Raw genomic sequence first — 10,922 nt, 5'->3', positions numbered from 1 at the left:
CAAACAGCTTTTGTTGAAAAATGGGGGTGCTAATGTTTAGCTAAGCTAGAGGGCTACCATGAGAGTTAACAGTTCATCAGGAAACAGCTCATTAGGGAAGGAAAAAAGAAGCTAATTCAGCCACAGACTTAAAGGCAAATCATTTTCAAAAGAAGATGGCTCTACTATTCGGCAGCACTGTGTCCCCCTCTGACCCAATGGCACTGGGGAGACGGGGTTAAAGCAATATTTACATTTTACCATAGAAGTAGACACTGATTCAAAGCTCTGTTCTCAACCCTGTGCAATTACCTCATATGCTCTGTTATCGATCCCATGTAACCCCAGGTACCTTTCAGAAAAGGCAGAAGCTAGAAAAGAAATAAAGAAAACAAACTGTTTTTACCTGATTTCACAGTGTGCCACATCAAACCGTTAAAAAAATAAAAGCCACATTTTTTAACTCGGCTTTCGTCATAAGATAATGTATATAGTATAATAGAAAACTGTGAAGCATTAGTTAGTGAATCAATCTGTGATCACATTGATGGGGAGACCAAGTTAATTCTAATAAAGATATTGTCAAAACAAGTCTGCAACTCAAAGGCCCCATCATAGACACCTGCTATGTTATTCCCTACACCGTTTTGCATTATCAATGTGTACTTCCAGGTGTTAGCAGAGCCCTCCAGTGGCTAAGTTATCACGTCCTGAATGCAATGAAACATAATCAGACCTATCTTGGTCATTAGCAGCATTTGGGGTTCAGTTCTGCTTTCCTTGAATGCAGTGCAACACTTCTCGGTGACTGCAGTAAAGGTTGCACTGCATGGTTCGAACACCATCGACTCTAGTGGAGTTTCTCCTGATTTACACCCAGACGACATGGGAGATAATCACACACATCCCTCCATTCCCTCTTGGGCAGGCAAGAGGAGAGAGGGAGGCTGCTGTGGCTTCTGGCAGGGAGGAAAATAGTTATACAGGTCTAGAAGGTGGCCTGCATTCATCTCTTCCGTGAACAAACAGACATAAACCTAGCTTCCTTGCAGTTTTGGAAAAAGAGCTCAATTGTGAGTCCCCAGTGAGCTGGCAGGAGCAACAGTGAGCTGTTCCAGTCCTCCCCAGTGTAACACTGTAAAGCAGGCCCCAATTCTGCAAGGACCAACCTTGAAAAAGGCCCCGGCATGTGAGACGCTTCCAATGTGACTCTGAAGGCACAGGGCCTGCCCATGCACGGACCTAGGCTTTTTAGACTGAAGTGAGACCTTATTTTAGGGGTGTACTTGGTAGCCGTGTTGGTCTGAGACAAGAAGACATACAAAAAACTAGAACTCTGGGTTCCAAAATGGTACCTTTTATTAGACCAGCATGGAAATCGCAAGAAAATTGTCCTTTTCTACAAGCTTTTGGGCTCAAAGTCCCTTATCAGGCTCTGGGAAAAGTATAGATGGTACAAGATGGTTAAAAAGTCTCCATAAGTAGGAAGTAAACTTCATTTTTGCACAGAGGGAGCTGAAGATGGAAGGCTGTCCCTCTGGGTCCATGAGAGTGTCTTTGTGTATACAAAAGACACTTTTTCTGCAATTTCCCAGTTGGTTTAATACAAGGTATCATTCTGGAACCAAGAGTTCTAGTTTTTTGTACGACTTTATTTTAGGCACTTAACTTAATATAGGACCATGCTCTTTGTAAAGCCATGTCACACCAGATGCTTGCAGTGCGCAGACTTGTCCATTTGCCCAAACAACCATAGGCAGCTTTCCAAATCTGGCTCTGAATGTGTAACAGTGCGAAGCAGTTTGGAGGAATTTCTAGTCCAAAAGCTCTGACTGCCCTTATCGACTTTGACTCCAGCTATTGCAATGGAGGTGCGCAGAGCAGCAGTAAGCCTGAGATATTTTCTAATTTTTCAAAAGTCTCCTGGGTTGTGTTTCTCTCACACTTGTATGCATCTCCTCTACTGTTTAGCCGTTTCTGCATTAATGGGGTACTGCAGGAGGAGTGACAGCTTGGAGCTGGTGAGCCATCAGAGCTGTGGATGGCTGCACTTTGCGTTGGCACCCAGCATGTGCACGACAAAAGGACACATGACTTCTGTCATAAAGAGCCAGGCAACAGCTGAACTTGAGGCCTTGCGAGTAAGCCCACTGAAGTCAGGAGTTAGGCTATCTGAGTCCGTGGGAATAAAGGATTTACAGTCCAGCCCAACCAGACAAACACAACACACAGTAGGAGACCCAAAGGTACAGTCTTAAGAAATACAGCAAGGTAAACATGTTTAGAGGATGGTTATTAGCTGACAGGAATTGGTATTTGGGGGCCTGGAGGAGTTTGGCTTACCATATAATTTGAAATCTGTCAGTGGGGAAAGAGCAGCTCCACATGCGAACACTTGGTTGTCTTCACCAGCCGGAAGGATGTAAGTGCTCAGATAGCCACCGTAATCCTAGAGTACAAACAGCCACACGTTACCTGAGCATGCAAGACGCCGGACACCACCACAATCATTGCAGACATTAATCAGCATGAAAATGGCACTGCATCATTTTCTTCTAAGGTCTAGCACTTGGGATAATTTAGGTCTACTAACCCATTGATTCTGATGAAAAAAGCAGTATCTGTTCTCATTGTTGCATCTATTTGCATTGTGGTAGCACCTAGAGGCGCTAACCTCATGGAGTTAGGGGTTGTACAAACAACGATGTGCCCACAGCCTGGAATCAAAGGCTGTGTCGACAAGAGGAGCACTTTTCTGGAATAGGAGTGCAAGTGCATTATGCCTGGGCACTGGGAGCCTCCTTACCAGCTAAGAACTGCCTGCCCAGAGGAGCTTTCCATCTATTCACTCCTCTGTGAAATCCTGTGAAAGATGAACTTTAATTTCTACCCAGGAGAACTTTTACAATCATTTCTCCAATGCCCGATGAAGAATGTTTGTGCCCAAAAGCTTCCAATTAAAGATTTTTTTTTTTGCAAAAATCTTGTTGGTTTAATAAAAGAGATCACCTCTACCATGAGCCCCGATTGCTTTTTCCTCTAGACCAATATGGCTACAACCTGGATACCTTACACCTGGGAGGCACTCCTAAGTCTGGATAGCAACGATACTGGCAAAGGTGTACCAGTAATACCATGCCTAAGTGAGAAGCAAGCTATGCTGGGAGTGCTGCATAGCGGGTACAACTGCCTCTATGCACAGAAGTCTGTTGGCAAACTGTTGGTTAAGGATCATACCTCTTCACACTCCTGGCAAATACAGTGATGCCTGCAGAGGACAGCAGTGCAGACAGTGCCCAAGGGAGATTCACTGGGGATGAGCTGATAGGACCTTAGCTTGGCCCTAAGGTGTGCACATCATTACACCACACAAAACAGTGGTAGGGCGAGGCTCAGGAGAGCAGGATGCTCACTAAATAAGAGCTGTTCCAGGCTGCTTACCTACCAATCATTTGGGATGCATTGGGACCAGTGAGGCCCAGTGTGACAAAAACCTGCTGGCATCACACACAGCTGCATGCAGCTGGGCCCGTGGGATTTTCCAGCGATTGGGAAACAGGGTCCCAGGCCCTTGCTGCAGCTCTCCAGTCAGGAAGTCTGATTCTTGCAGTGCCCCGGGAGGCAAATATGCCACTTCGCTTCAGGGTCAGTTTGGCCCAGGTAAAAAACGCAAGCTTGGCCTTGTGCTTGCCCTGGCCCTGTAGCTATTTAGTTTGTACAGCACCTAGCACAATGACTTTGGCTTCATGATGCAGTAAGAAAGACTTTATGCATGGGAGTTACTATCTCAAGAGTCCCAGTTGTCCCCCTGATGATCTGCACATAGGAGGGAACTGTCTTCTTGTAGCACTGTCTCTTGCAGAGGGGATATCACACCCCTCTTCGGTCCTGACTGTGCAGAGGCTGTAGGACATCGTGTGCATGACGCACACTAACTCAAAGCGTTCTGGGGACAGCAGTGCCCATCAGGAGGTCCTGATAATGCAGCAGGCACAGGGGCTCCAGTCATGCCTGCTTTTGGCCCCTGAGAAACCTCCAAGTTTGGGGGCAGCTCTCTTGGTCCCATATGAAAACTCCCCTCTTTCCCCAGGCGCACTTCTGCGGGCTATTTCTAAGTGTGAGAAATAATCTGGGATTGGTCTTGTGAGCAAAGTAGCTCACACATGTGCCTGCAAGTGGGACCTATGTTCACAGGCTTAAATATGGGCTCTGTCTTTTGCCAGGTCTGCAGAGCTGTCGTCTGAGTATCACCCAGGCTTATCTTTCCTGTCTGATCCAATGAATCAATTCCAAATCCCAGAGCCATGGCTTCCCTCGCTCCCTTTGAAATGGTGCCTACTGAGAACTGACATTAGCAGCTCATTCTCTGCACTGGCCTGCAAACAACTCGGATATAGGGATTTTCTTAGCTGGTCAGTACTCCTCACCTCCTATAGTTATAAATCTATTACAACAATGCTTCCCCCCAACGCTCCCTCTGTCTAATGCCCAGTAGCATGCATACTGCAATTAATGCTTCTCAACTCTCCACACACCGTAGTGTGACTCAGCTTCAGAAATCAATAGCATTGTTCACATTTGTACAATACAAGCCAGATGCACCCACAATCCTTAAAAGACACGCTGAAAATTAAGTGAAAGTTCACATAAAAAAATAGTTAAATACCTGACAACATTTTCCTGACAAATAGTTAGTGTGATCGTCCCTTTCAAGCGAAGTTGAAAGGAGACATTGATGAATCGTTGGATGCAATCTTTACGATCTCAAACATCAAGCAATCTATCTTAAAAAAAAACTCAGCGCACACATGCCACTTAGTAAATCAAGATTAATCCCAAAAGGTTAAGTATACCGGCAAGCTAAAATAGAGTATGAATAATGAGAAATATTTACCTTCCCAAATACACCCACTCGCATTTTATCAATATAATGTTCCTTCAACATTGTCCTAAAATATGAAATAGATAAGAAATATTCAGTTAAAAAACATCCTGCCTTCAGCTATAGGAAACGCATGATGTCAGAGCTGGGCTTAAAGATTTCATCATCTTGAGCTGAAGATGACTGCATTATCTACAAGTGATTACACTACAATGATTATGCAGCCCAAATTCATGCTGATGCCTCCTGCTTTCGAGCAGCTCTCTGTTAACGTATGCCTGGTCTTTTTTGTCCTTTGACCTTGGGCGGGATAATGGACTATTCCAGGTCCATCGGGCAGAACATATCTCTTGTGAACCTGAAAGCATCACATGAACTCGTGCGTTTTGTTAATTATGACTGGACAATTGCAGCACAACGTACTACCTGCAAAACTAATAAGAAAATTGCTATCCATGTGCGACTCTGATGGTGTCATTTCTTCCGATCTGGATGAAAATTACAGGCACGGTAGCCCTTTCTGAGGACATGAATCCTGCCAAGCTTCAAGGAGATAGATGCAGGTGTTTCTCAGAAACTACACCTCAAACTTCAAATGTGCCATCAACACACAGATCTGGGGGCTCGCACCCCTGGGAGGGCTGCAGGGCTGTGATGGACTCCTCCCGGGAGTACAGGCCCCTGGATCTGTGCTGGATGACAGGAGGCTGCCACTGCACCAGGGAAGACTGATGCTGCCGCTGGCCCCAGGCAGCAGTGGCAGCCTCCTGTTATCTGGCCCGCAGCGGGAGGTGAAGCACAGTCCTGGCTCTGCCCACCTCCTGCCACCGGGCTCAGCTCCATGGGGCTGCGGAGCCTCTTGGAGCGCAGCCCTGGCTCTCCCCTGCCTCCTGCCATCAGGATGCTTTGAAACTCGAAACGTTTTGAGTGCCATCATTTCGTTTCAAAGCTGTTTCAAAGTTTTTTGTTTTGTTTTGATTTTGCTGTTTCGAGCTCGAAACGTGTCGAAACAGCTTTGAAACAAAACACTCAGTGAAATTTCGCACCGCCCTAGTAGGCAGTGGGAACAGGAGGAGGAACCTGGAGGCTCCAGTGGCAGCAGCAGCCAGAGTGGTGGGGGAAATGGCTCCCACCGGAGGAGCTCTAAGACCACAAGTCAACCCTTCAGGGCTTGGATGCAGCCCATAGACCCTGTGCTAGATGATTAACCTTGAGAAAGTTGGCTTGAACTCAGTAATAGGTTATTGCAACGGTCTCTTGTCTTGTTACAGCAGCTGTTTTCTGTGAAACAGTGTTAAGGCCTCAAAGCTGGTCCTCTTTTAGTATTGCAGTGGGGCTTCATCCGAACCTGAACACTTAAGGACGAATCTCTCTTAGCTGCCTCTCCCAAATATTTTAAAACAGACCTTTGTCCTTAATCCCTATGGATGTCAATATGGGAACACATGCAGTCCTTACATAGTGACCTTCCATTGCCCATAGGGAAATGCGCAGGAAGAGTTTCACGCTCTTTATTCAGCACGTTGCTTCAATTGATTGTGAAACAGCACTCACAGATGTGAGAAGCATGGTTGAATTGGTGCATGTATTCATTTAAAAGGTATTTTCTAGTGTCTGGATCAAAGCAAAGAGCCTTTTAAAACACATTCTCACTACAAATGCTCTTTGCTTCTATACACACAGTGTCACTCACCGGACAGCTTCCAACTGATCCTTCTCTTCTAAAATGCCCAGTCTTCTTCTAACTTCATGTAACAACTTAGTCCCTTGAAATCCACTCCCACGGCCATCAAACTTCATGACCATTGCGTTATGGGAGCTGACCAGCACGCTTTCCCAATTCACTTCAAATTTTTCTGTCACGCTCTGGCTACCGGGCGTTCCATCCCTGAAGCAGGAACAGATGTTGAGCAAATTTATCTTATGTATTCTTAATGAGTAATGCCAAGATGAGCAATCACACTGGGCTAGAACATGGTTATACAATTATAATCTATTTACAAGACAACTGGAAGACCAACCTGCACTGGTGCTATGTGAATTATATGGTGATAGAGTTTAGAAGAGAGCCCCTGGTTATCTGTCTTCATGTTATGCATGGACAGAGAAGTCTGATATGTGGGTGTCTGGTGTTGGGGTGTAGGCTGTAGCAGGGTTTTCTAGCTATTTACCTGCCTACCTTTTCTTGGAGCAGCCATCATTAATGCCTGAGCACTTCATCAAAGTAAGATGTGTACAGAAATATTGGGTAGGATCCATGGATAAGTAAAATTTGGAGAGGGGCCACAGATGTCAACAGTGAGATGTCGGTTGATACCAGCTGAAGTGCTGACCTCAGCCTACATTTACTTCTCTCATTTCCATCCCTCTGGTCTGGAGGGACTCAGTTTGCTGCTGGTGGTGGGGTGGACTGGAGTGTTGGTGGGGGGTTTTGGCAAGGTAGCTGTAAAGATGCATTACAGAAAGGTTTGGAGAGAGGAACCTACATTCATTCACTCTGTCTCATGATTAGGCACTGGTCTTCCAGCTCTCCTTGCTTCAGCCATCACAGGTTTCTCCTCTCTTGGAGGCCTGTGCTGCATACCCAGCCCCTGCTGCGCTGCACCTCGCTTTGTCACATTGCATGCTCCCCCCGCAAATGCTGCAAATGAACCAGCAGTGCTGCAACAGCACCCCCACACCACGTGGGCCTGGGCTCCCTCAGTCCCACAGACTCAGAGGACTGTGGACTAGTATCTATAGATGGGATTGTCACTCATCTGGTGCCACTATTGTTTCAAATAGGCAGAACAGAAAGGCAAATTAAAGGAGAGAAAAACAGATGATGAGACAAAGGACTTCAAAACCTGTCCGGTTCTGGCTGCAGTGAGTGAGTGCAGTGCCCAAATGAATGGGGGCCCCCCCAAGCCTGCGAGGCAGAGCAGAGACACCATACACTCTTACGTCCCTAACCCAGCTGTTTTTTGTGGTGTCCAACCATGCAGTTTTCTCTGCCAGATTAGGTCCTTGCATTACCCTGCCTGCTCTCTGAAGCAGTCTCAGGCTTACAAATGTCATGAGAAATACACAGGATCACATGAACCTGCAACCACAACTAAGCTGAACATTTGCTTCAACTCTGTTGTTCCAAGTAGAAAAAAGAGGACACGGCTGCCAGGGGAAAAGACGTTGTTTAGTTTGTGCTAAATGATTAGGGAGTGCTGGCACTTGTACCCACTTCAGCCATGTTTGTGAATTCCCAGAGACAGGAGGAAAAAACCTGTCACATTTTTGATGTGCATGTGACTTTAGTTGTTTGCATTGACTCAACAAACGACCAGACACATCCAGGTTCAGAGGCAGCCTAATCAAGTGTTGTTAGCTTGATGAGTACCAATCTTTCTCAAGCACTTGTATAATGAAGTACATTTTCTGCAAGATAATTTGGTGGTGTAACGGCATGTTTAGTGCGGTGGTTTTGCCCTTCGTCAAGGGAAGCTGCAGGATGGTGTTTTGGTATTCAGCAGCAATTGCCTCCTTCATTCCTCTATCAGACCCCTTTCTCTGGGCAAAGTGAATCTGAACTTGAAAGTACAGCTAATCAGTAAGACACAGGAAAGCCATGGAAGACCTTTGAAGATTTTTCCAAATTCATCTAATACTTCTCATCAATTCTTTAGGCATTTTTGGAAAATCTCAGGTTTATGATCATCCCCTTCAAAAATAGATGACAGGCTTTTGCAAAAACCTAGCAGCAAAAGCTGTCCAAGTACAAGCCACTGGCTGATACCCTGCAGGAGAAGGGATACAATGTGATGGTGCAAGTGCAGGACACTGGGGCACTTGGAGCATGCGACTTGCGCAACCAGAATATCCTGAAAGCCTGTAGGGTACTCTGTTGCTACTCAAAGCAGGTTAGACATTGCTGTTTCTAAAACCAAAGGGCAGGGCAACTATACATGGAAGTTTTTATGCAAGCAGCCCATTATAGAAAGTAAGTACTTTAAAGGTTCTAACAGAAGTAATGGTTTGTCATGTGATTGGGCCCCTGAAATGCTCTACAGCCACACAGTGACAGAAGGACATGGCTGTGGAGCACTTTAAAAATGCTCGATCATGTGACAATCTGAACCCTCATTATATGAGGGTTCAGATGAAGGTACTCCAAAGCAGAGCGTTTCATTAACGTCTGCCAGTGCATGCCAGGAGTGGGGCTGAAGAAGCCCAGCCCTGTCCCCAGTGCTCCCTTCAGAATGGGAGGGGGAGAAGGCAGGGAGGGAGCTCCATCTGGGGCCTGCACTGAAGGGTGGCACGGGTGGATCCAGCGCAGGCTGGGCAAACCCCAGACCGGGCTCCCTCAGCCCTTTCCCCTTCTCATTCTGAAGACAGCACGGGAGCTGGGAAGGGAGAGGGGTGGGGCTAGGGGAGAGCAGCTGTAGACAAGCAGCCACTCCAAAATGCAGCTCGATCCATCCCCCAACCCCACAAACTCAACAAAAAAAATCTGTTGGGTTCAGGGGATTGCTGTAACTCAAGGCGCTTCCTGCAAAGCGCTATGAGTTGCAGCAGGGTGCTGCACATCTGTCAGCACCCTTAGTGCTTTTAAGTTGCCAGTACAGTCTAGAAGGAAGACAACACACCTTGCAATGCAGCATTTGAACATGAGTGGGCTCAGCCAGTCCTGTCAAGGGAGTTCTAAGCAATTATAATATTAGCATAGCTAGGTGTGCGTGAACTGGGCTGAGAGAGGGTGCAAAAATGACAGTCACCTCTGTTGGCCTGGCAACTGTCATTATCCAGGGCCTAAAAACATCCTAGTTATGCCTCCTAATTGAGGATTCATGCCAGGGAGGTGGGATGGGGAGGATACAGGTTACAAAAAATGACTCCTTCACTTAGTTGCATAGTTGAGAAAAACTGAGTTTGCAATTCTCTGCTGGGTTTAAAGCAAATGCTTGGTAAGGGTCTGTCCATTTTTGGCCAGGGCAATTTACAGGGTTTATGGATATGTTTGAAAAAACTGCTGACCAGTTTGGAAGAGTGGAGTGGAGCTGACATTATATGTGGTGGAGAGCTGATAGAAATTATTCAGAGAAAGCACTATCTGAAGCCCTACCTGAAGATCTTTTAAGGAAATCCCTTGTTTCTACTCCTCCTACTCTGCACTTCTTTCCTGGTCTCACTGAAAATAGCAGCAGGTGGTGAATGTGAACTACTTGCTCAGATTTCTCTTGATGAATTCTCTGGAAGGCAGCCCACTGTTTTAAGGCTTCTTTGTAAACCTGGGATAGCTTGATGTTAAGATGTTTGAGTTTCCTTTAACTCTAAGAGTGTGTCTATGCTGCAGCACTGGTGTGTCTGAGGAGGGTGCTCCCAACATGCCCTGCCCACCCACTTGTAACCAAACTGAGAAGTGCACCTTGGACATTTCCTTGTGGCTACTCTCAAGACCACAGTCTCCACAGTGCTTGAAAGCAGCTAGAAGGGATGGCCCCAGCATGTGTGAGTAGGTATGTGTGGCTGGGTGCTTGAGAACATGTTTCCCTAAGCATGCTGGTGATGAGGTGCAGCACACCCTAAAGGTCCTTGATATGGGAGACCTGGTTTAATCCCTTCCTCCACCTTATTTGGGTTCAAATCAGATGGAGAAAGGACTCAAATGTGCATCCTCCCAGCTCTCAGGAGGGGGGATGACACTGGATGACATATTCTTAGGGTGGTCTCTCTCAATCTCTCCTGTAGAAGCTGTCCCACTTCCATATCTAAAAAGCAGAGATCAGTATCTGACTCTCCCATATTCAAACACCAACCACCCAAATAGAGTCAATTGTTATTATTTTCCCTTCTCTTTCCCCATCTTCAGTGACTATTTAATCATGAATGTAGAGCAGATCAGGATCTACAGGAGAGATGGAGAGAGCTATAATTCAGAATCCCCCATAGTCAACAGATACGGGCACTTTCCTAAGAGCTGCAAAAGACCATGTAGGGCCAAGACCATATTCCCAATGTGGCAGAGGTTGGATTTGAACCTGGGTCTAGAAGGCAAGCACTTCACTAACCAGATGAAGTTTAACACTTC

At 46.2% G+C, this 10,922-nt stretch overlaps 1 protein-coding gene across 1 annotated transcript in view; it reads right to left on the bottom strand.

The window, feature by feature from the left end:
- The window catches only part of DPP6 (dipeptidyl peptidase like 6), a 982,502-nt gene that overhangs the window by 15,566 nt on the left and 956,014 nt on the right, over positions 1-10,922 (bottom strand). Inside the window, exons 20-23 of the mRNA XM_019508144.1 lie at positions 6,555-6,749; positions 4,874-4,928; positions 2,323-2,428; positions 292-350 (exon numbers count right to left, since the gene is read on the bottom strand). Coding sequence (XP_019363689.1) covers positions 292-350; positions 2,323-2,428; positions 4,874-4,928; positions 6,555-6,749 — 415 coding nt within the window. The remainder of the gene's footprint in view (positions 1-291; positions 351-2,322; positions 2,429-4,873; positions 4,929-6,554; positions 6,750-10,922) is intronic.

This window comes from Gavialis gangeticus, unplaced genomic scaffold (genome assembly GCF_001723915.1).
Source record: "Gavialis gangeticus isolate Ggan-Ray unplaced genomic scaffold, GavGan_comp1, whole genome shotgun sequence".
In the NCBI taxonomy this organism is placed as follows: domain Eukaryota; kingdom Metazoa; phylum Chordata; order Crocodylia; family Gavialidae; genus Gavialis; species Gavialis gangeticus.
Note: the sequence above shows the minus strand (reverse complement) of the source record. Positions and strands in the feature narration are given on the sequence as shown.